At 48.1% G+C, this 25,206-nt stretch overlaps 1 protein-coding gene across 9 annotated transcripts in view; it reads left to right on the top strand.

Moving 5' to 3' along the window:
* The window catches only part of Foxn3 (forkhead box N3), a 375,175-nt gene that overhangs the window by 268,469 nt on the left and 81,500 nt on the right, over positions 1–25,206 (top strand). For all 9 annotated transcript variants that reach the window (XM_032908258.1, XM_032908265.1, XM_032908263.1 and 6 more), the window contains one exon: positions 2,178–2,242. In XM_032908258.1, coding sequence (XP_032764149.1) covers positions 2,178–2,242 — 65 coding nt within the window. The remainder of the gene's footprint in view (positions 1–2,177; positions 2,243–25,206) is intronic.

Here is a 25,206-nt window from a genome sequence, read left to right as displayed (position 1 = left end):
AATTTTCCTTATCTAAAACCACTGGGTTTATCTGACCTCAGCTCCCCACATTTGCTCCATCCTGGGTGTCTGCTCGGTTTTCAGCCAAATCAAGGTCAGGATAAAAAGGAGATTTGGGTGGCAGTAAGCTGGATATTCAGGCTTCTGCAGTAATACTCAATTATTGAATTCTCCAGAAGCAGTGAACTCCTCTATGTAATGAAGTCCTCGGTTTTTAAATATCTTTATGAATCAGTCAGCTCAGTGTGGGCGCAGCCAGCTTGCTGCTTTCTGCTTCATTATGAGGACAAGGGGGTAGGGCTCCGGGAACTTGCTAGGGCAGGTAAGGCCAGTCTCCTAAACACTCGAACACACCTTGTTCTTCCTGACTGAGCCTTCTAAAGGGCCCCCAAATGCCATAGGAAAGGAACCACAAGGGCCAGGAGCCAGCCTGCCATCATCATCCTGCAGCCCTGAGACCCCACCCCCAGCGTGGTCCCTTACTGTCCCTCAGAAGCCTCGCTTGCCAGGGCTGGGGATCTGGACTGCAGGGGGTGTGTTACTTCTAATCACTGTTGATATCGTGCATCCAAAGCAAAGATAACACAGAATCTGTGAGCATTCAAGTTCCTAGGACATGCTCGCTCCTCAGATCTGCAGGTCCGGCTCAGACCCCCACAGTAGAGCAGGTGCTACGCTAACGTAAGCGATGGCAGTGTCTGCTTCCCCGGTACATAGACGAGTTACATGTAACATGGTGTGTGTACACTCTGTTGTGCTTGCACAAGTACTACACATAGACGTCGAAACCTCAACTTAAAGCTCCCTCTCTGCTAAAGAATACTAAGGATCATGGGAACCGAAGTCAGGTACTGGTACAGTTGCTCCACACAGGGCATTCAAACCTGTAATCATTAAAGGGAAGGAAAAGGCACCTTGGTAGCAAGGCACATGAATGTGGAGTGCAGAAAACAAGAGATGGCCATGTTAGTGAGCACATTTGACATCACCATGCTATTTAATAGCGTTTCTATGCGCTAGTGTTTTTCTCTTTTGTAACTCCTCCTCCATCATATACTGTGTCCCTGTAGCTGTGACAGTATTTGTACCTCTGGTAATGAAATTCTGGCAGGCAGAACGCCACTGGCATCCCCCTTCCTAGTTAACAGGATTGCTATCCGTCACAACCAGACCCCAGCTGACTACTGAAGAGTTCTTGTGTTTATTCAGGGATGTGCATACATGTCTGTCTGTCTGCCTGGATGGACTTACAGATATATCTCTTTGGTCAATTTTAATGTATTAAATGTTGAATCTGATTGATGCTACATCAGCCAACATCATTTGCCGTGCACTATTTTGGTGAGAGTAATTTAAATTGCCTCTTGGGCTGGATGTGCTAATGTGAACCGATGGCTTTCTAACATTCATCTTAAGCGAGTCCTTGATTGAGGATAACCTCCTTTCCACTTGAAGGGTTTTTTACTAAGATTGGGCAGCTATAAGGTTTTCCACTGACTGTCTTAAGACAGTGAAAACGCTCATCTAGAAGTGCAGAGAGTGTCTTAGTGACAGATCAATCTCGCTCCTGTTCTTGCCTCTGCTGTTACTAGAACGTGGGTGGCAGTCCATCCGCCGGGTGTTTTATGGGGCATGGAGTGCAACATTTTAAGCCAAGAAGTTGAAAACAAGATGCAAAACAACAGACAAGGGGGCGGGAGCAGAGCAAGGTTACATCTGTGGGAAGAGGATTTGTACGAGAGAGGGCAAGAAAGGGCAGCTTTGATGTAGAGCAGACAAGTTCTGAGGTGTGACCAGGAAGTACCAGCGGCCCTGGTCAATCACAGTCAAGGATAGGACTTGTTTGCCTCATGCTTCCATGAGCGCAGGAGCAGGTGAGCCAGCATTCTATGCTCACTGATAACCCTAATCAAATCAGCACACCACATGTGTTTGCCAATTGCCTGTGGATGATCTCAATGGCCAGGTGTGACACTAGCCAAGACGGTAACCAGAATACTCGCACAGATGGTTTTGGCGTGGGGAACAGAAAGCCTGTTTTTAACCTAATTGTTTTTGAAGCAGTGTTTCAGGGTCACCACCAGTGAAGGCTGGAGAAAGGCTACCAGGGAAAGGGCTGCGGGGGGTGAGGAGAGGCCAGCACTCAAAGCCTCACGCACATCTGTGTTCTCTTTCAGCACATCAGGTCCACCCATCTGGCCGGGTAGTACCTTCTTCAAGAGAAATGGAGCCCTTCTGCAAGGTAAGTGTCTAGGAGCACCTCCTCCTGTTCCTAAATCTCCATCCAGTTCCTTTATGCATGGTCAGCCAGGAGTGCTTCCTTCTGGTTAGCAGTGGATGTTCTCTGGAGAGGTGTGGCTGTTGTGCCCTGGGTCTGACTGCCCTCTTCTTACCTCGTCCTGCTCGAGCGTCATGGCTGCTGTGAATTGAGAGTTTGAAACCAGGCCTCTGTCCCAAGACCGTTGCTATGGTGGAGTCGGGACAGTGTGACAGTTACGCGCACTGGCTGATAAAAGCACTCTCCGTGTGTCTGACGCCTGACGTGACTGAGCTGGTTTGAATGTTTGACATTTTGTTATCATGGAGGTACATCTGTACCCTGCTGTCTCCTAACATTCCTGTGGACCTGGAAGGTTGGCTCAGTTTGTACCTTTGCTCCAGGGACTCCTTTGTCCCTAGAATCAAACTGTCTTTCACCCTGGCTTTGCTGTTACATTGCACTGAAATGCCAAAGGTGAAGAAATCAGGGTTAAAAACAGCCGCTATGTGTGCCCAAGTCTTTCAGAAGTTACCTCCGGGTTCTGGCGGCTCTGGATGTCTGCTCTATGGGTGAACTGATCCTCAGGTTTCAGGGGTCGGGGATGAGAGGAAGCTCGGACCTTGAAAGCGCGCACTCAGGGGTGTCCAGTCCAGGAGCTTCAGGGCTGTGCTGTTGTGGGTGAGGGTTCGATGCCTTTGACCGGCTGTTCAGCATGTCTCATAGAGGAATGCACTGAAGCAAGCTGTGTGCATGAAGGAGTAGATATTCCTGTGCTTACGAAGAGACATCTGTTGCCAGTAGTTCCAGCAATGGTGGCCGGTATGGTTCCAGCAGTGGTGGCAGATACGGTTCTTGTTTCCTGGGTCACATGGTTTCACGCTTTTGAATAGTACATGGAAGTGGAGCAGGACGTTTCTGTTTTTCTTGTGCAGATAAAGTTGGGTAAATCCTACTTTCATAGCCATTGTGGATGTCCTTTGCGTCTTAAGAAAGAGAAGGAATCAGCACTAAGATCGCACGCAGTGATTGGGTTTCCCAAGCAGAGCTCCGAGTCACGGGCGTCTCTGCTTGGCTACGCTAATGGCATGGGTTGCCTTCACCTTGGATTGCTTTTACAGTTGGGATTTGTTTGCTTAGAGCTTTTTCTTTCAGGATTCAGTCTGTTCTGTTCTCTGTTAGGTAAGGTACTCTCTGGGGATGAGGAGTTGGGGTTCATACCCATGACACGATCCATGGAGAGAGCTGACAATACCTAAAGCTGGGTGAGCGCCGTGGGTTCTGTTGCATGGGGAGCTGTGTCTTTTTCTTCATGATTTTAAAGTTTCGTGGTTCCTCTAGTGTCCTGGGAATTAAGTACAGGTTTCAGGTGTGTATGGGATCTACATTCAGTTGAGCATGACTCGTATGTCTGTTAGTCATTATAGTGTACATTTGAAAACCATAAAAATCTTTCTAAGTTTGGAATTGTGGGCAGGGATTTATTTCTGTGATGTTTCATCATTTTGCCCTACCTGTCTAGAGCCTCTGAGCCGTCCTCTGCCCTGAAAAGTTCATTGTCAGGCTTTAGGGGTTTCCCGAATGATCTTACATCTTCCTTTGGGGCTTACAGGACTGTCTAGGAGTTGTGAATGCCACAGTCAGCTTTCTGCCTAAAGACACAAGGGTGCAAAGAAGGGGGCTGCCCCTCCACACCTCTCAGAAGCTCACGGTAGCATCTTATCTAATCCGAGCCCACTTTCTCAGCATCGTCCGCCCATACCCTTGTCTTCCCTCTGACAAGTAGAAGGCACATCTTCTGACTAGAAAGGAGTCCAGGCTCCATGACGATGTGCTGTCAGCATGGTGGGTGAGGGTCCGGGATGCAGGAACGGGGAGGTAAGCAGTGGGGCTGTGACGAAGAGGAGGCTTACTTTTTGCTGGGAGTTTGAAGAGGGGCGTCACCTCCTAGGGAAACTGACATGAGCAAGGACTGGAAACAGAAGGAGGTGGGTGTGTGTGTGTGTGTGTGTGTGTGTGTGTGTGTGTGTGTGTACACATATGTATAATTCATAGACGTGGCATTGCCAGGCATCCCAGAGGGAACCAATGGAGACATGGTACTGGACACGTGGAACATGACTGGGACATGGCAGGTGCTTCTTGACCTTATCCAAATGAAGCACTGAAAGAAGAAAAAAGCATACACATAGGTCTTCACCTACGACCCATGTGCTTAACAACACAAGTCACTGCAAAGTGTCAGTGGTTTGTCCTTGTTAGCATGCAGCTGTTGGCATCCGCACCCTGTCGTTACTGCTGGGCATCATAAGGCCTTACACCCCCTCGCCTAGGAAGGGAGTTTCTTTTTTTCTTGTTCTATGGAGATAGTCTTATGTAGCCCAGGCTGCCTCAAACCTGCTATGCAACAAAGGAAAACCTTCAACTTCTGGTCCTCCTAGGACTGTAATGTGATGTTCTAATCACACGGAAGTGAGAGGCTGCACTGGTGCTGAGACCAGTGGTCTAATACTTACATCAGGGGCTGGAGAGATGGCTCAGTGCTTCAGAGCACTGCCTGCTGTTCCAGAGGCCCTGAGTTCAAGTCCCAGCACCCACAAGGTGGCTCACAACCATCTGGAATGGAATGAAGATAGCACAGTGTACTCCCATACATAAAATAAGTCGTAAAAAAAGTACAGCAGGAAACCACCCAGTGTCGTCCAGCACTTGTTGGGCCTGTGACTGAATGGCATGTTGGTATTTGTAGCCTAAGTAAAACTAACAGGAAGAATTAGCTGGAGTGCTCAAGGCCTTGCTTAGACCTTAAAGGTGACACCGTCCTTTGGTTCAAAATCACGGGAAGGCTGGGCTGTTGAATCACCTCGGTTTAAGGAACCTGGGGGAAGATTTGGTTTAGATTACGTCAGGCAGAGCCACTTCACGTAATTGGTCATTCTGTCAGTTCCCAGTGTTTATTCTGAATGCCACTTAAGCTCTGAGAAGCGCTGTCAGTATTCTAGCAGTCCCAACGGACTAGAGAGCCCTTCAGTCTTTGTACACTAGAAATCAAGCAGAGCCTCACAAGGGGACAAGCCCGTTTGTCTGACAAGGGACCCAGGGCATCTAAACACAAGTGGGGCTTATTCAGAGACTTGCAGGACAGGTGACAGGTGTCTTGGCCAGCTGACAGGTGGCTCCCACAGTCCCCGTGCCTTTGAGTCTCGGTGTTTGTCTGTGTGTTTCAATGTTATATATGTATACGCTTAACGATGTCGTATTTTCTTAATGAAAGAATGAAGTTCTTTAAGGATCTCCCTTCCCACCTCTAATCATTACAAAGTTAGATTTAGAATATTTCATTTAAAGGTCACTGCAGCTTGGATTAATTTCATGAATCTGTGTCTCATAATTATAGATATTTCTCAACCTGGTCTGCCCCTTCATCTGGCCTCTGATGGCTTCACCCTAAAAGGATATAAGACAGCCTCCATCCCCCTCACTCTTAGCTTCCCGCCTTCTGCTACAACTTGGTGAAGCTGGGCCCGGCCTTCTCTGCTACTCTTTCTGACCCTCACAGGCCTGATGGCCCCTGAACTTGGCAGAGTTTTGTTCAGGAAAAAGCATCTCCTGCACCCATCCACACTACACTACACCTCCCATGTCTGTGTCAGGCTGTCGCTGGCCAAGGGAGGCCCAGGGCCAGCCTCTCAGCTGCTCTGCCCAGCTTGTAGTCAGGCCTAGGGGAAGGCCTGAAGCCAGCTGCTAACAGCACTGACAAGAATTCTTCATCAAACCTCCCCAGCCAACTGCCTGACACCCTACCTCCTCCTGTTTCCCCTCACCTGCCTTCTCCTTGTTGTGGTGGTGGTGGTGGTGGTGGTGGTGGTGGTTATTATTATTATTGTTATTATTATTATTACTATTATCAAAATAGACCATTACCACACCTGTGTCCCTGGCATGCAGTGAACGAATCAAAGCATTCTATCACACCCAACAGGTTTTTCTTTCTTGGCTGCAGACAGCCCACAGGATAAACTAATGAAATGGGAAGAAATCCTTAGAGACATTTTCAGTGCACAGAGCAGGATTAAGCCGCCACCAGCCAACAGCAAACGGGGGCAGGGGTGGGGGGCGGGGACCGGTTCTTTTGCTGGCAGATTCACCACGTTGTTTCCGTGTGTGCACAGTGCATGCACCATTGGGAAACCATGCATGATGCTGACTGCTCTGGGGAATGGGATTTTCCATGCTCTGGGTTGACTTCATGCTGGTACTGTTGCCACCTGCCCTCCGCAGCCCTCTGCTGCCATGGCCCGGCTGTGTTGCACCGATAGATGGATGAGGGAATTCTCACTTGGTTTTATTTCATGCCACAGAAGACTGAAATGCTCAGAAAACTCAGGTTTTGAGTCAGAACCGCAAGCCATGCATGGGAAACCCAAGCTCTGTATTTTTCTTCAGTGTAAATTAAGGACTGTCCCTCTGGCACAGTTTCCTCCTTGAATTCCAGCTCTGATCTTCCTAGCAACGTTCCTAAAATTCAAAATGAATGAGGAAAAAAGTGTCACCTTCATCTGTCTTTGGTGGGTCCAAGAAGATGGGTGGATTGTGTTTGCCAGCTGCCTGGACAATCATATCCAACATGACAGTTTTCAAAGCTCTCTCAGTCCGTCCTGAAGCAATGCATTATAGATTCAAACAACCTAGAAAGAAATCTCGGCTTCCTAAGCAAGTGGCTTAACCCTGGTAACAGTCTGACCTCCATTGCTATAGCAAAATAGCAGAAGAAGGATAAATTATAAAGAAAAGAGGTTGTTCACAATCTGAACGTGGAAGGCAGACTGAGCAGCTCTTGCGATTCTCCCTCTCTTCATGACCCTGGCGTTACAGTGATAGGATCGCAGAGAAGAGGTCACATGGTGAGACAGGAAGCCACAAAAAGACGTATTCAAATGTTTTTGTTTTTTTATTTTAGGTGTATGGTTGTTTTACCTGCATGTATATCTGTGTACCACATGCGTGCAGTGCCCACAGAGTTCAGGAGAGGGCATGCCCCAGAACTGGAGTTACCGAGATGGCTATGAGCAGCCATGTGGGTGCAGGAACCAAACCCAGGTGACCTGCAAGAACAGCCAGTGCTTTCCCGCTGTCACTACCTCCCAGGGGCTGCTTGCTTTGCTTTCATTTTTTGGCAGCTCTCTTTCCTGTGAACTTACTTACTCCTGAAGACCAGCATTAATCCCTTCCTAGGCAATTGTCATTAATGGCATGGCCACCTGAAACACCACAAAGTCTTCTGGGAGCATTCTTCTCCATTTCCGTTCTGAGCCAGCATCTCTTTGGTACCAGCAGGATTCGGGGACCACCCTTTGGTCCAGGGCCCTCAGTTCTCGAATTCAAGGGCCCACATCTCAGGTTTTGTTGGGTTTTCTGAGACCCTCCCCCGCCCATCGCTTTCACTCACGTGTGGCAGCTCGCCCTGGGCTTTCTGGCATCTCTCATCCCTTCCACAGGCTGACTCTTTTGTCCGCTGTGGAAGGAGGACATTCACCTCTTACATAAATCTGCTTCCTGCCCCCAGGCACACCCATTACCAACCTCAGCACTTACAGAAAGGAGCAGCCCCTCTCTACATTTGCCTCAGATGTTCACCGCCTTCTGTTCTCCTTGGCCCAGGATGGACTCTCAGTCTTCCTTGGCATTGTCTGTCTTTTTGTCCTGCAGCGAGTAAAGATTTTTATGGAGCCGCAGTAATTGTCAGCTTGCTGTTGTGTTTACAGAGGTGAAGTTAAAGGGGTGCTTTTGAGCTCCTCTAATCTTTCTTTGTGTGCCTTGGAACATGCTTTTATGCTCATTAAAAAATAACAAGGAAGTACGGTTTTCAAAGAGGCCGTGGGTTCATTTTGATCTTTGCTGGTCCCGTTATTATTTATTTTGGAATGAAGGGCCTTGTGCAGCACAGGTCAGCTTCAGATTTGCTCTGCCCATTTACCTTTCGAGTCCCGGGATTACGGGTGTGCTTTAGCATGTTCATTTGGTGTGGTGATGGGAATTGTGCGTGCTAGTCAAGAGCTGAGCTGCACCCCTACACCTGGGATTCCAAACTTCCCATGTCCGTAGCCTGCCACGCAGTCGAAGGCACAGCTCCATGTTCTGCATTTTCCTGCTTGACCCTGACTTTAGCTAATCTCCAGACCCCCGTCTCTAGTGATTGTCTTCATGAAAGCCTCATTGCTCTCTGAGAAAGCAGCCCTGTGAGCAGACTGCTGAGAAAGATGCTAGAGCCAGCAAGGCCGGCCCAGGACAGGAAATTGAAAACATTTACCAGAGACTTCCTCAAGAGTCAAGGCATCTGTTTCCCCAACTTCCTGTGTGTGTGTGTGTGTGTGTGTGTGTGTGTGTGTGTGTGTGTGTGTGTGTGTCTGTCTGTCTGTCTGTCTGTCTGTCTGTCTTTATATGTCTGTGTGTGCGCACGTATCCCAGCTGCTGGAGGTTATGCCCATGCAATTGTCTAAGTGTTGAGGGTAGAGTATGTCACCCAGTCCTAGTCTACACTGTCTGCCTTTTTTGAGACAGGGTCTTTCCATGTAGGTCCTTCAGGCTAGCTGGCCTGGGAGCTGCCAGGCATCCTCCTGCCTCTGCTTTTCTGCTCCAGTAGGAACCTGCAAATGCAACCTTTTGCATTATGTATCTGACTTTCATTGGGCTCCTGGGGTTTGAATTCAGGTCGTCACTTGCACAGAGAATCACTTTACCTACGGAGCCAATCCCCCAACACACACTTTATGATTGATAAGATTGGGTGGAGAAAAGAAAATCCTAGAATTAGCCACTGAAAGGTTAAAATAAAGAATAACCCTCTTCTGAGCAAGGATCTTACTTGACGTGGATTTTTATTATGGATGTAACTTTACATTAAACTCATCAATAGGAATGTTCCCTTATAGGTTATTCCTAAATAGCATTTAGGAATGTTTCTGTAATCTATAAAGTTATACCCATGACAAGACTACGAAATGTAGAGATGAAACAGGTTTGTTTCATCCTGTTGTCATGTAGAGCATGTGTCTGTCAGAGAGCCTTGGCTTTAAGTACAATCAGAAAGGAAAAGCCATTCCCCTTGAAGCTCTGTGGAACTGCTGAGGTGGAGGTCTAGAAATATTTTTGTAAAATCACCAAAAGACTTGAGAATAATGAAGCTTTTAGGATGTGTTCTGGGCGAGCTGTTCACGTGATGGTTTCAGAAGTGGACTTAAAATTACCCCCTAAGCTCCTGAAGCCAAGTTTATATTCTTTCTGCTCACTGTGGGTTTCCTTCCCAAGCCCTTGCCAAGGGGAAGGCTTAGGGTTTCGTATCTGTGCCATCCTGCACACAGTTGGGATGTGTGCCTACATTCGTGTGCACCTGTCTGTAGTCCAGGTTCTTAAGTGGAATGGCCTTATGGAGATCAGTACTCTTAGTGGCCCTTGCAGCTCATAGAGGAAATTCAGTCTCTCCAGAGAGTTTGCATCTTTCCAGCTCTCTTCCAGCATGCAACAAAGAGTAGATCTCAGGTCTCAAAGCAGGCATCCCAAGTCCATGGTCCTGCACCTCTACAAAATGAAGACCCAGAAGTCTTGCAAGATTATCATAACTAAGAAGAGCATTAATAATGGTGTGTGTAGCATCCCTAGTACTTTGTAGGTACTCCAGATGTAGGTGCTCCTGGTACAGGTGCTCCAGCTGCAGGCACTTCAGCTGCAGGTGCTCCAGATGTAGGCACTCCAGATACAGGTGCTCCAACTGCAGGTGCTCCAGCTGCAGGCGCTCCAGCTGCAGGTGCTCCAGCTGCAGGTGCTCCGGATGCAGGTGCTCCAGATGCAGGTGCTCCAGATGCAGGTGCCCATGATCCTGACCTCAGTCCAGAGGATGCAGTGAGATTGGGAGAGAGAGCAGAAGTGAAACCCTGGGATGACCCCCCCTGCAAATAGCCCATCTATCTGATTGGTAGAGTCCTTGCTTTCTGCCCAGGCCAATAAGCAAGAGTCCCAACTTCATGAACTTGGCGAGTATGTGCAGTGTTCATTATGTGCACCGTAACATCTGCGCAGACTCCTACAGCTTCATGTACCTTCCTTCACCCTCAAGCAACAACAAGTAACAGCAGCAACGACAAAACTTCTCCCCCACTTCGACTACACAGATGCCTTTAGGGATATTTAAGGCCATTTTCAGTCTCTGGTGTACTGGGGCCGAGAAAGACTCATACCCTACTCCCGAGAGCACCCCATGCAGTTCTTGACATGTTTGAACAACTGTGGTCCCACAGAAATGTAACAGAAAGGTTCCACTGGGCTGGGCAGGAGTTACCTGTGATGTGTAGGTATTGCTCTCTGACTTAGTGCCTGGTTTATGCAGAATAAAACCAGACTCAACATTCACAAAGGTCAGTTTCGGTAAACAGGGAGGTCAAACTCAAATGATGGGAAGCGAGAGCCAGCTACTTATGTGGTGGTGAGGAACTTAGGAGAAGGGTCCCAGTGGGCCTGGCCCCTCCCCAGCGGTTACCAAAGCATACATCAGCTCGTGCTTCTTAGCCTGTAGATTGTTTGTTTTTATCTTGGGGGGCCTTGGGACTCCTTAGGTAGCCGAGGCTGGACTGAAACTTCTGACCCTCCTCCCTTAGCCTCTCAAGCACTGATTTCCCGATGTGTGCCATTGGGTCAAGCCCAGACTCCAGTTTTCTGGGCTGTGCTCAGGTATCTGGTTCTAACTGGACACCAACTACAGACATGAATTAGAAGTGTGAGTCTCTGTGGTGGTGACATTTGCAACAAGACTGTGGCAAAGTCTTAAAAAAGACCAGACTGTGAGATGTGTACAGAGAACAGTTCTGTGTCAAATCCTTCTTGTTCTCACACCCTGCACTTCAGCCCCTTCCTCACAGCAGAATAGGAGTGCATTGATCCTGGGGATGTGTTCAGGTTGTCGCCCATGTTGCTGACTCACAGGTGTACCGGCTACTGGTAATAGGACCAGAGCTCATTGCTCATCTGGTAGGACCTTTGTGGGCATAATTCCTACATCAGTTTCTGATGGGCACTCTTTGGCCTTGAGGACAAGTTGAGAGTAGCCATGAGGCTCAGACCAGGTTACACTGTACTTTTAATTTTTCTTGGGTTTGGAAGCTCGATAGAATACGCTGACATCATCAGCTAACTACCCTGACATCCCCTACACTCCAGTGTGAAAACACAATGAACCTGGGGTAAGGAGCTACCCCCCCTTCCTGCTTAGACAAGGTCAGCCCTCTGTTTCACCTAGGCCAGTGGAAAGTGAGCTTCTCTTGTGTTCAACCAAAGGTCCTGGCCAGTCAGGCTCCTCTAAAGAAACAGTATCAGTTAAACTAATACATATGTCTCCGATGACTTCTGTGCATCCCGTAGCTGCAGTTCTCTTGTCCACGCCTTCCCTGTTTGTCATTTAGAGTACGTGGGGTGCTTTCCAGGATGGCAGCTTAAGCCAGCAATACTAGGACCGTTGTCTTGAGTGAGCTCTAATACCCATGCACCCAGCTATGTACACCCAGTTACAGCCACGGAGCACTGGTTTGCGGTGTCGTTTGCTTCAGCAGGAGGGAGCAGTGTCCACCTGCTTCACAGGTGGAGAAATCAATCGCAAATGAAGTGATGGCCAAGTTGCCTATGTGTGTAAATGCGTATGGAGCTGCGGGTGTGTGCCAAGTTCAATTCTATGACATGGAGGCTGTCTTCAGCAGTCCCTGTTCTCCTCCAGGCCATTGCCTCCCATGTCTGACAGATGCCGTTTGTACTTAGTGGCCTGTGTACAGGAGAATCACATCCACCATCCACCCTCTGTGGCTCCCAACCCCCAGCAGACGAATCTATGAGACGGAACACAGTTTTCATTTAGCATCTTTTCTTCCCCTTATTGCCATTTGGATTCATCGAGAACAGTTTTGAGTCTCATTAGAGGAGTCTTAATTTAAAAATTAAGTTGGGAACTAGCAAGTGAAATTGAAGAGGCAATGCCTTTGGTTCTGAACTCAGTTTTCATTACCCAGTTACTCTTCAAATTATACTGATTTCAGTGCGATGTTTTTTTGTTTTTGTTTTTGTTTTTTTGTTTTGTTTTTTCCTAAATAGATTGGGAAGCCCAAAGGCTTTCTAGAGACCCCTCACCTCTACCTGCTGCGTGGTCTGCCTGACTGAAAGCCTCCACCCCACCTCCTTTTGGTCCAGCTGTTCTTTCTCTGTCAGTCCCAGCCACGAGCATGGCAGTTTAGGTGGCCTTGGCAGCCTCTGTAGTCACATGACACTGCTCACCATGATATAGTTGTGCCCTGGATGAATTGACTGGCATCCTCTGTTAATCTCTCCTGGGACCAAACCACTCACCGGTCCCTTGATCAGAAACGTCCTGGAACATGCCACTGTCCTCTCCTCAGCTTCGTTCTGATGAGGGGTGACATCAGCTATCTAGAAGGCTGGTGATGTTTCCCATTCTCGTCCATAGCCTTTCAAGACACACACTCACCCCTCACTCACTAATTCACATATGTGCGGTGCTGTGGTCCTAGCATTTAGTAGGGGCTCCCTTGTGAGATTGGCTAAATGCAACATAAAACGTTGTGGTAGTTTGCTTGGGAACCTCAAGTGCTATTGTTATTGAAATGTGCACTTTTGCACCTCATACCCTGCTCCTTGGGAAGGTAGATTTAGAAATGTAGAGACAGGAGCCTCTGCCAAGTCTTGCTTGATCTTTCACTTCTTCTTCGGAACCCACAGAGGCCTCTTGTCCATTTACATCTCTCTCCAGCTGGACTGCAGTCTATTTGAAGCCAAAAGGTTTCTTATCTCTGGCCCGAGTACCTCCCAGGGAACTCTGCCTAGAAAAGAAATCGACAAATATTTGTGAAAGCTGTGTGTGGACCGCACTGCAGGGGCTGGCTCGTGTGCCCCGCCTCCATTCCTGATGAAGGCAGCCCTCCCAATAGGACTGAACTTGGACATAGAGCCTTTACAAAGGTGGGGAAGGCTCGGTGTGAGCAAAGGTGGGGACTCCCTCTGCTGGGACTCGTGTCTTTATAAAAAGAGAGAGAGATGACAGAACATCCGTGTATGGCAGAGAAGGGCACAACAAAGACATTGACCACCTGCAAGCTAAGGAGAGGCCTCCAGAGAAACCAAACCCGCGGGCCTGTAAACTTGGACTTCCAGTATCCAGGTCTGTGTGCAGCGCCCCTGCTGTCTGCACCACCACATTTGTTGTGGCAGCAAAGGCTAATGCAGTCACCAGCTGTCCACTCACCTTGTTCCGTAAGATTGAAAGGCTAAGAATAAAATTCAGTGGCTAAAGGGAATTCGGAGAAGAGCTGTAGCCTCCTCTTTACTGTTAATCCTCTTTACAGCTGAATCCTAGCCCTCATCTCTCATGTACGGTCAAGCAGGGCAGCATGTCCCAGGCCAGCATCCTACCCACGCACCCACGGCCACCCCCACCACATGCAAGGGAGAGTGAATGTTGTCTTTTCCTAAGATTCTGGGCCCCTGGGAAATTATCTTAGCCTGACCGAAGCTATATGGCCTTGATGGTCCTGTATTCTCATAAATAATAGCAATTATCAGAAGGAACAAAGCTAGAGGAGTCTGCATGATGGCCTTAGACCTTCCGCTGACTAGCTGTGTTTACTTGCATATGTAACCTGACCTCTGGGTGCCCATGGCTGTGTTCTTAAAATAATCTGTGTTGCTGTAATGGGCAGTTTCTTTTTCCTTTCTCAGAAACTGACCCAGACCTGCAAGTGCAAAGCCTTCCTGCTCCAACCCAAGCATTCATCTGTGAACATATAGGTGGTGTCTCGGTCAGACCGGCTCCTCCCATCTTAACCACTGAGCCATCTCCAGCCCGAGGTTGATTGATTGATTCATTCATTCATCCATTCATTATTTATTTATTTCATGTATGTGGGTACACTGGTGAGCCGTGCCCCTCAAATGGCGAGCCAAGATGAACCCTTCTTGCCAGGCATTCAGTTGTGGCAGCAAAAAAAGGAGCGCTCACAGAAGCTTTCCCAAGCTATCTCTACCAGAGAGGAGTCTCGTTGAAACGGAGAACAGGGTTCAGTGAACACCACTGGAAAGGCACCACTGACCATGCTTTCCCAGGCTACACACACCTCAGAGGATGCAAAGACTCACGGCTGATTGTCCTATTAACACTTGCTCCATTCACCCTCTAGGACGCTAACAGCGTAGCTTTTTTAGGGGAGAGGAGCTTTTGAGATTGAACCTAGGGCCTTGTGCATACTTAGTTCATAGTTTACTGTTGACCCCTCACATACACACACATACAATCCTGTTTTTATATGTATGTATATGTCTGTATAGTCCTGGGTGAGTGTGTGCATGTACACATCTGTGCACATGTTTAGAGAAGCTAGGAGTATTAGTCCTCAGACACCATCTACTTTGTTTTGAGACAGGGCCTGTCACTGGCCTAGAAGTCACCAAGTAGGCTAGGAGGACTGGCATTATGAGCACAGTGTGTCCACCAGGCTTTCTTGACAAGGGTTCTGGAGGTGGAACTCTCGTCTCTGTGTTTCCAGGCGCAAGACTGATCCATCTCCCCAGACTCTGGTACACTTTTAAAATGAGAGCAAAGGCTGTGGCATGCAGTTTAAACTCAAGCAGTTACTTGGAAAACCCAGCAACTTAATAGGCAGGTTCTACAGCAGACTGTAAGGACCTTTGACAAGATATATGTGCCCTCGGGTCAGTGTCACCCCTTACCCAGTAACCAAATGTTGCCGTTACCTGTGGTGGATTAAGATGTCCCCCACAGTCTGCAGCATTTGAATGCTTGGTTTCCAGTTAGTGGCTCCGATGGAGAGGCTGCCCTCCTTAGAAGAGGTATGGCATCGGAGGCAGGCTTGAGAGTTTAAAAATATATTCTTTTTGAGTTCACTTTCCACTTTGTGCTTGTAGTTTAGGATGTGAGCCCTCAACCTCTGCTCCTGTCCCCATGCCTACCTGCTTCTTACTGTGGTGGTAATAGACTCTCACTGAAACTGTGGGCACAAATAAACCCCTCCTTCTGTACGGGCCCTGATCACGGTATTTCGATACAGCAATAGAAAAGTAGCTACTACATCATCATTGGTGGGAATTATTGTACCATGCACAGGAGGAGGGGAAGAGACGTCTTTGATATGTTTGGTTTAATGTCCATACTTGTATGGCATCCTGTTGAGGGGAGGGTCTTCTGTCTGGGTTGATGAGCCCTGGTTTCCTCGTGGTATAAATGGCCTTTGTCTGCTGAATTGAGCAGAGCTTCCCCAGCCAGCCTCTGAAGGTAGAAGCTCGTGGGGACCCCTCGTCTTGTGAGCTCATCCGTTCTATCTAATTGCTGTCTTGCTGTTGACCGTAGCCAGGGTTGGTGTGGAAAGACAAGCCAGGGTCTGGTTATCGCTGGAGGGCAGGGTAGTATCTGGAGAGATGGGAGGTGGGTTCTCTGGGAGCCAGCAGCCTTCTGTTCATTCCTGGGTTCCAGGTGAATGCTTGGGGCAGTTTCCCTGAGCTGGATCCTGTGTGGACCTTGCTGAGTGTGTGTTACACCGAGGGGAAATGTTCATAAGCGAAGGAGCAGCATCCACTTCATGACGCTTACTTGATTTCAGATTTCTATTACACACATGGAATGAGCCTCAGAACTCTTCCATGATTAAAAAAAAAATGGGATTGGCATAGATTTTGTTGAATCAATGTTAATTTAGAGCTGGGAGAAACACAAAAAGTCACAAGAATTTCTTTGACAATTCAAGCATGTTTTATGTAGGCCCTCTGAACCTGTGTGTATTGATACCATTACTGTGATATTTAGACTCCGTCTTGAACAGGCCCGCTGACAAAGATTATAAAAATGTCAATCTCTCCCCAGAGAAGTTTTTTTTTTTAATTCATAACCTGAGAGTTCATTCACAAATGTAGGTTATGATGAACTTATAGGATTATAAATTAACTTTGGCAGGAAAAAAAAAGAAATAAAAAGCTTACAGCAAAAACTTTGAAAATGTCTTTGCCAAAGCACACTGGTCAGTCTTAGAAACTTTAAATGCTTATATAGACAAAAGCCGTCTCCCAGTCCATCGCTTCTTGATGGATAATGACTGACAAAGTAATTGGTTTAGAAATTATTATTCAGAACACACCAGGCATTGTACTCCTGAAGAACATGTTGTGCCTGTGAACTTCCAGGAGTTGAAAATGAGCAGACCCTGTTCACTGCGATGTCTGATTTGCAGTGGCAGACAGGATAGCCAATGTCATCGTCAGCCAAAGGCAGGGCTAAGCACACTCGCAGCCTTGGAGGTTGTGTGGAGAGAGAGTCCTTCCTCTGCAGATTTTGTCAGACGCAGGTACTTGGTAAAGCCTGTCAGGTCAGTGGCCCTTCGTTACCGTGAGTTAAGCCAGGGTCCTCCATGCCTCAGACTTTGAAAATACTAATTGGTAGTGGTCTCTGAAGTGATTAAAAATGGTGCAATTTAACTTCAAAACAAAACAACAACAACAAAAACCAAATCCAGATTTATGATTTGGAACTTTCTGAGTGCCCATAAGTGGAGCCTGGCAGGCCTCGGCTCCTGAGGTATCCTGAAAGTGTTGTTCCCAGTTACCTTTAGGGTACATGTGTGTAGAACACAAGGGAATGTCCGGCTCAGACTGTACCCATGATCAAGATGAGATGTTGGAATAGTTAAGAAAAGGAAGCAAGTTCTCCTTCCATAATTTCCAAGGTAACAAAACTCAGCTTGTGTGCAGAAATGGCTTCAGTATTGGGTGTCCCCAGCCAGTTCTGAAAGCCTCTCATTTCAGAGGTGCGTGTCCCTTGTTCTTCCAGAGGAATGAGTAGCATCGCCATATGTTACAGTCGGGCACTCCCAGTTGCTAGTTCTGCTCTGGTGCCCTTCCTGCGTACTCAGGGTTCAGGTGTAACCAGGAGCACTGGCTTTTCCTGAACCAAGCTCATTTCCGATGCAGGTAGTATGGTGGTTCTGATGGGAGCAGTGGTGTGCCACACGCTACCCTGGCCTCAGCACTGAGTGTGGTGTGTTTGTTCAGGTACTAACTAATCACAGTCTCTGAAGAAGGAGGGACCTCAAGTCCTTGGCCAGCCACAACCTCAGTGGGCAAACAAGAAAGCTAGACCAGGCATCAGGCTTTGCTCTGCGAGAGGATTTCTCCCCAGGCCTGCATAGCCCTCTTCTGCCTTCCTTTCCCCAGAGCCACCTCCCTTCTATTGTAGGAGACTCAGAGATAGGGACAAGATGGGGAGAAGCCCTGGCTCTGTGTTATAGAGGAGTCCATCAGAGGGATCGTCCTGCTGTATGTGCAGGTCAGAGACAGATCACACACGTAGTGATGGTCCATGGGGTGGTGATACAGCTGTAGTCTGCGGACGATGTAGCATGTCCACGTTACAGCGTGGCATAATACGCCCATGTTTGTGATATCAACTGCAGGAACATACAGGGGGCTAACACTCGGCAGTGACAGTAACTGTCATATTTCATATTGGCTTGCATGATTGATTCTGTGTGTGTGTGTGTGTGTGTGTGTGTGTGTGTGTGTGTGTGTGTGCGCGCGCATGCGTGCGCTGGCTAATCTGTATCCTTGTATGTATCAGTATGGTCTGCTATGCTGGTGTAGAGACCATGGAGACCAGTGGCTCACTTGAAGTTATCTTCATCAATCATCTCCCACCATCTGCTTTCCAGACAGTGTCTCGTTACTGACCCTGGAGATTGCTGTTTCGGCTACATTGGCTGACCAGTGAGCCCATGGGACCTACCTTTCCTCCTCCACTCCCAGCCCCCGCCCCACCCTCACCCCAGGACTAGGGCTGCTGACATGCTGCATGACCATGTCCAGCTTTAAAAGTGCACTTGGGGATCAAACTCAGATTGGAGTGTTTGCAGGGCGAGTGCTTCAGTCTCAGTCTCTCTCTCTCTCTCTCTCTCTCTCTCTCTCTCTCTCTCTGTTCCACCCATTCTGGTGTTCTTTCCTTTGGGTTTTTATTTTGTTTGCTTTGTTTTTCTGGCCTTGTGTATTGAAGCTGTACCTCAGCCATTAGCCCAGGCTACCCTGAGGCTTGCTATCCTCTTGTCTCAGTCTCTTACATATTTGGGATTACAGGCATGCACTGAACTTGATGATTGATTTAAAGCATATCCCCTCTAAAAAGCTGATATGAAGCAACGTGCCACGTTCTGTGCCTGCGGCCTTGTGCGTTGTATGTTTGCTGTATCTCTGGGTTACACCAGGAGTCCAAGAGGAGAGAGCAAACTTTACTGTCTGGGTTTATGCAAGTAAACAAGATGACTCAACTGCCTAACAAGTTGTCTGTCAGAACATGTCCCCATCATTAATGGGCTTGTGGCTGATCCGTCTTTCCTGACCTGCTGAGACTGTCTTTGGCCTTGGACATGGCTTCTCTCATCAGTAGCAGCAGACCATTCCATGTGTGGTCCAGGTCCCTTGTACATGCTAGGCAAGGACCAAAGGTGGATGTACCTAGTGTACCCAGCCATGAGTCCTAGGCTAGCTTCTGGCTTCCTGAATCCCATGGCTTTGAGCTAGGAAGGGGAGAGAGCCCGGTGCATTCTTTAACACGGTACATCAGACATTCTGATCACTATCAGAGTGTTTGTCTGATAGCCCAGAACTCTGGCTCAGATGGCCCAGTGACCATAACATGAGTGTCCCCTGTCCTGTGGCCAGGACAGCAGGTCCACTTTGAAAGCATATCCATGGCAGGTGTGTGTGTGTGTGTGTGTGTGTGTGTGTGTGTGTGTGTGTGTGAGGGGGTAATCATTCTCTCTAGGCTGTTTGGACTACCTAAGACTGACCAGCCATAGTCAGAAAGCTCTAAATTTGAGATTCAAACTGCTCCAAAGCCCAAAACTTACAGGACTTCATTACTGAAAATCCTACACCTTGAGTCTTTGTTTCTTACAGGAAAGATTTTCTGAAGGCCATGTTTATACAATGTAAACAAAACATAAGTGGATTTCGTGTTTATAGATCCCATCCCTACAGTAGGTGTCTTACTATGTAGGTGCACATATCCTCAAACCTGAAAAACCATGTTTTCAGGTGAAGGACACTTAATCTGTGTGGATTTTTACACAGTGGAAGCTATGACATGGGCCTTATATGATGCTCCGGGCTGCAGGCTTCCCGTCTCTGGTCACTTCTGTGTATGGCATCTGAAGGGCAGCCTGACGCATCGCCGTAAGGAACACTGTCAGTGCGTGGGGTCTGCTGGACTGGCTCACAAGAAGATCCAGAACTGACCGTTGCTCCTGACTTTGAATTTAGGAGGCAGCTTTTATGTTCACTGTAAAACGCCCCTGACATGCAGGTCACAGGCCCGGGTGTTCCGTGGCAACTGGAACTGGAAGAGAAGTTTCTGTTGGAGAGCTGACCCCGCAGCTGGAAAGTTTCCTCAGAGCCCTTGCCTCGCCTTTGCACTCCCTACCGTCTGCTTGAGAGCCGCACTGCTGCAAAGGGCTGCTCATTGACGACCGTGTTCAATTAACTTGTCCTACGTGTCCCGCCATGCTCCCAAAAGCATTTTCAGTAGCTTACAAAAAGAAGTATCGAAGCTATAACAGAGAGGAGATGACAGGGCGGGATGAATATGTATGGTTGACATGCGTTCCCTGTATTGTTTAAAAAGATGTGGCATATTTGTTATGTCCTTCATTGTTATAAAAATACCTGGGCACAGCAACTCAAGGAGAGGAAGGCACAGTGGCACGAGCTGGAGGCAGCTAGCTGGTCACGGTGGGTCCGCAGCCAGAGGCTCACACTGCAGAGGGCTCATTGCCCTCAGGGTGCTTCCTATCCTTCACCCCTGTCTCAGTGTCCTTTTTAGAAAAACGACATTGTGCAGACAGAAAAGGCCTCTTGTGAATGAGATGTCTGAAATAAAACACGCTGAGCAGATCTTGAATCACTTGTTTATCTGTGTTAATGAAAGTTGCTTGCCTGGAAAAATCAAGTATTTTCAAGGCTTTCAGGGTCCTGGCTTTATGCTGGACTACTGCTGGTTACTGTTGGTTTCTTTCTAGGTTCCTCTCTTTCTCCCTGAGTGCCAGACCCTGAGCCTGGCAGTATCCTGGCTGCTGCCACCACCATCAGCAGCAGCACCACTGCCACCAGCACCATTACCACCATTACCACCATCACCACCACCACACCACCACCACCACCATCACCATCACCACTACCACCACCACCACCGTCACCACAATCACCATCACCACCATCTTTGCCTGTTTCTAGAAGAAACCATGAGCTTAGTTAGCACTGCACTGCAAGTCACGCTTTCTCTTCCCTTTCTCATGAAACCTCCCAAAGGACAGAGATGGCAAAGAACACAGAGTCAGAGTTGCTCTCTATTGTGGAAGCAGAATGCAGTGGGGAACGAGAGTTCTTTAGTTCTCCCTCTCCTCAGCTCCTTTGTCAGCCACAGCAAGGCTGTGGAAACACCACTACATAAACCCCTTCTTGCTGCCTCTCCATGCAATGGGGGGGTCTGTGATTACCTTAAGACCCAGTTATGAGTGCATGCGTGTGCACACACGTGTGTAGACTGTATTCGTGTTCAGAGATGTTACTATTATTTGTGGTGTGTTAGTCTTGGTTTCAGCTTCATGATGGCTCCTTCACTTTTCAAATTTCAAGCATGACTGCTCTCCTGTACAGTGGGGTACGGTACAGTGTCTGAGGTTGGGGGGGCAGTTGCACACACCCTGGTCTTTCCATGGGTGTGTTCTGAAGAGAGCACTAGAAGAGAGCTTGCAGGCTCCAGACCCCTTACCTACAGTGCAGGTGTTAGGGAGAGCAGGACCTCAACCCAAAGTTAGCTGTCATTTTTAGACTGCTTAACGAAGGCTGACCTGGAAGCCCAGTGGGGACTTAGGAATGCTCTAGTGTAGGGTCTTCCAAGAGCATCAGATTCTGCAGTTTGGTAAGTAAGTGGTTCTGTTTTTAAAAGATTTCTCTGAAGGAGAATTTTCATATTCTTTTCAATAATGTGTGTCAGTTGAAGATTTCTGAAAGTTATTTCTTGTGCTTTACGAGATTCTTCTTAGGATTTAAATACAATCTCCTTTACTTCTGTGTCCTGCTAAGGAAAACGTCCACTCCCTGCGTCTTTGGGCGTCACGCTGGCAATGCCCCCTGGAATCTCCGTCATGGGCACTTGGGGCTCCTCCCCTAGCAATGGATGGGTCTGGTTGGTGACAGTAGCTGATGTAGACCACCTCTTCCCTCCAGGGACTAAAGGGCACTGCGTGATGTAGGTGGCTACCAAGGGGGCCATTTTCCACCCGTTTCTTTCTCAAAAATAAACTTGTTTTACCAGGATCAAACCTTTGCCATCCAAGCCACTTGAGTCAGTTTTTTCCCTACTGAGCTAAGTTGCTATCCAAGCAGAAATAATCTGTTCTTCAGAAGGTCCAGTGTATAAATGAACGGCTCGAGGAGTGGCAATACACAGCTTTATCTGGGGGCCGACTCTTTGAAGGGTAGACTCACGGGTTCCCACCTGCTCAGGCTCCTGTTGGCAGGATGTCAAACCGTGGTCTCATGGCCAGATTTTCACTGAATAATGAATGAGCCAGCATCGAGCAGGTCAGAAATCGAAATCAATAAAGCTAAACTCTACCAAGAAGAGAGCTGTGCACAAGACTGATGAAGCCGGCGGAAGCCAGACACACGAACTCAGATGCTTCGATTCTCACAGATAAAGGAATGCAAAGAGAAACCTGTGGCTTAGGGAAGAGTCGCCAGGACCAGGGCCAGAGTGGCTGCCTCTCGTGGTTGGAATGAGGAAGAAAGAGCGAATAGCCGGGCATTCTGCTTCTTAATGACTGGTACCGCAGTCGCTCGCTGCTCCCTGCTCCTGAGAGCCAGGCGCCGAACATCTTCATCAGTCGTGTTTGCAGCTGTGTGACCAAAACATCTACAGGCAGCCTGTTTGTCCTGGCCTCGTGGAAGCGACTAGACTGCGAGGTCATCGAAGAAGCCCGTGATTCCTGCCCTTGCCTTCCTTGTTCCTCGGTCTGCCCGTCCGGTCCACCTGCCTGTTTAGGTCTAACTCACCCCTTTGGTCTCTGGTGACACAATCTCCCTGGCCGATTGATTTTCGTTTGTGGGAGATTGAAGGGCATTATGTGAGAACCCCTTTTATGCCAATTGTTCCATGAGAAACGCTCTATTTCCCATTGAAAATGACAGCAGGTGCCGGTAAAAAGGCAGTGCAGTGCGCAGGAAAGGCCTGCTGCTTCCCAGCTCCTGGCAGGCCCCCAGAGGAAGTGCTTTTATTAAGGACAGCTCAAATGTGTGCCTTGTGGAATGGTCAGACACACCTCACCTTGTCCTCTAGACCTTTGGGACTCTGAAGAACTGTTTTCTTCTTTAGGTGTCTGGGGACTTTCTCTTTTTTTTAATGAACCACTTGAGGCCGTTCTAAAAGATGGAATGATTACTCTTGTAGTGTCAAGCCTGTCTTTGCTTTTCCCAAAGCCTCTGTTCTTGATTATAAGGAGGCGGTGGGTATGCCTGGATATGCCATGAATTTCAAAGATGGCTGACTTCAGAGCTAAAGGGACTCCTCCATATTTTAATCATTTAGTTAGAATCCTGTATGCAATCTTCCACAGCAAACTTTGAGAAGTGTCCAGAAAGGACTGTACATTTAGTCTGAGCCCTAATCTTTCGCAGAACAACAGATGTTTGCAGTTGATTGGACCCACCACGGGGCCATCCCAGGAAAGGAGTGTTGGTTGGGACCTTCTCTTAAGACCATCCTGGAGAGGGGACAAGGTTGGGAAGATGACATGTTTGGTAAAATGCTACAAGCGTGACGTCTTGAGTTTGGATACTCAGTGCCCCACATTAAAAGTCAGGAACAGCAGGGTATGCCTATGATCTGGACACTAGGGAGAAGGAACTCAGGAGACTCCTGGGCGCTCATTGGCCCAGCCAGTGCAGCTGCATCAGTAAGCTCAGGTTCAGTGAGAGAGTCTGTCTCCAAAAAGCAACAAAAGTGGGAGAGTGATTGACGAACGTTCCTGAGATTGACCTCAGGCCCACATACATACCTACTCTCGTCCCGCACGTGCGTGGGGACACACGAGGACTCCAGCCAGCCTCTGACTGAGGGAACCGACTTTTGTCAGAAGTCCCTTTATTCTTAAAATTTCACCATCCTTGGGATCTGGTACTCTGTCCCCTGTGGTGTGAGTGGATGAACGGACTCATTGTCAAAGGCAGCCCAGGCGGGCTGGGAGCACAGAGGCCTTGCACAGGCAGAAACGCAGACACCAGGAGCAACACCACTTTTGTAAGATTGAAAGCAAAAGGAAGTAGTGCGGATTCCTCTGGCTGTCAAGGAAAGGATGTCAACCTGAGAACTTCTTATGAGAGGCTTAGGGACGTGGAGTCACGCAGTCGTCTTGATGCCACCAGAGTGTCGTAGAGCAGTCTCTGGCCTTCGGGAACTTGGCCTCTAAGAATCTGAACTGCCTCAGAGAATCCGGGGTTGGAAATCCACATGGGAGAAACAAAGCTTTCCCATCAATCCCTGTGTGTCAATAAAGCACTTCTCTCTCCTGCCTCTCTGCTGAGTGCCTCTAAGTGCTCGTTAGTGGGAGCTGGTCCACAGAGGGCTGTGTTCAGATTGCGGAAGCCCAGGGTGTGATCAGCAAAGCTGGCCTTGAGGTCTCTGGCTCTAAAGAGGTGAGAGGGCTATGTGCTCAGATGCCAAGCTTGATGTTCTTTGGATTGCACTTTGGTTTTGGTTTGGTTTTGTTGTTGTTTGTTTTATTGAAACAGTTTTATATAGCCAGGCTTGGCCTCACATTGGTCTTAACTCTGGATCCTCCTACTCCTGCCCTGCTCCCCCTACCCCTAACCCCACCCCGCACCCTCTCCTACCCGCCATGCTGGGATTACAATGTGTGTGCTGGCTATCATTCCCAGCACCGGAAGCAGATTTGAGAAGGGATCCTGAGGGCTGGGGGGAGGGAGGGCACATGCCGATGGTATCTAGTGGAGATGGACTGACCCGGCACACTGGAACACAGGTGAGTTTGTTGATTGGACATATTGCATATTGATTTTGAATTCAGGAAATTCCTGGCTTCTTTCAACAACTAGGAGGCATGAGGCAGCGTGGCCTTGCCTTGTTCCGGAGCAGCTGCAGCCAGACATGAGTGGCCCCTGTGGTGTCACCCAGGTGCTCAGCTCCTCTCAGCCTGCCTGTGTCCCCCACACCCCCACTTCACTCAGACGTCTGGATTAGAATGCTCAGTGGGGAGTGTGCTTGCTGAACTGAGTCCTTCCACGTTTGTGTGACCAAGCAGTGCTGTAGAAAGAGGGATAGGATGAATAATGGCGCCACACTGATGATGCTGGCCTTCCAGCTTAACTGTGAGATGGCACAACCCCACGCACGTGCAAGCGCGTGCACATCTGAGGTGCCCATCAAGCAGTGTGTGATGATTACCTCTCACTTCCTATAGCTTGTGGGGAATTAGTGGCCTGTATGTTGTTTAGACATGTAAATGATATAGATGCCAAGAAGCATGTTGCATTATATGGTACAAATAAAATAGATTAAAAGTGAAGAAATACTTAGTAAAAGAGGTGGTAGTTGATTATGATCATGTGGAAAGAAAACATGATATCTTAAATGCTTGATTAACCCTGAGCACTCTTTATATTTGAAGGTTCAATTCTGTGTCATAGTGAACCAAGTAAAGTATATCCCACATTCTGTGTAAACTGTAAAGTTTAAGTTGACTCTTAATTAGCTAAAACAGTGTCATGTTCATACACATTAAACCAAGCTCCTATTTCAAGTAAAAGCAAGGTGCTTTGGGGATGAGTAT

Source organism: Rattus rattus, chromosome 7, assembly GCF_011064425.1.
Source record: "Rattus rattus isolate New Zealand chromosome 7, Rrattus_CSIRO_v1, whole genome shotgun sequence".
Lineage (NCBI taxonomy): Eukaryota > Metazoa > Chordata > Mammalia > Rodentia > Muridae > Rattus > Rattus rattus.
Note: the sequence above shows the minus strand (reverse complement) of the source record. Positions and strands in the feature narration are given on the sequence as shown.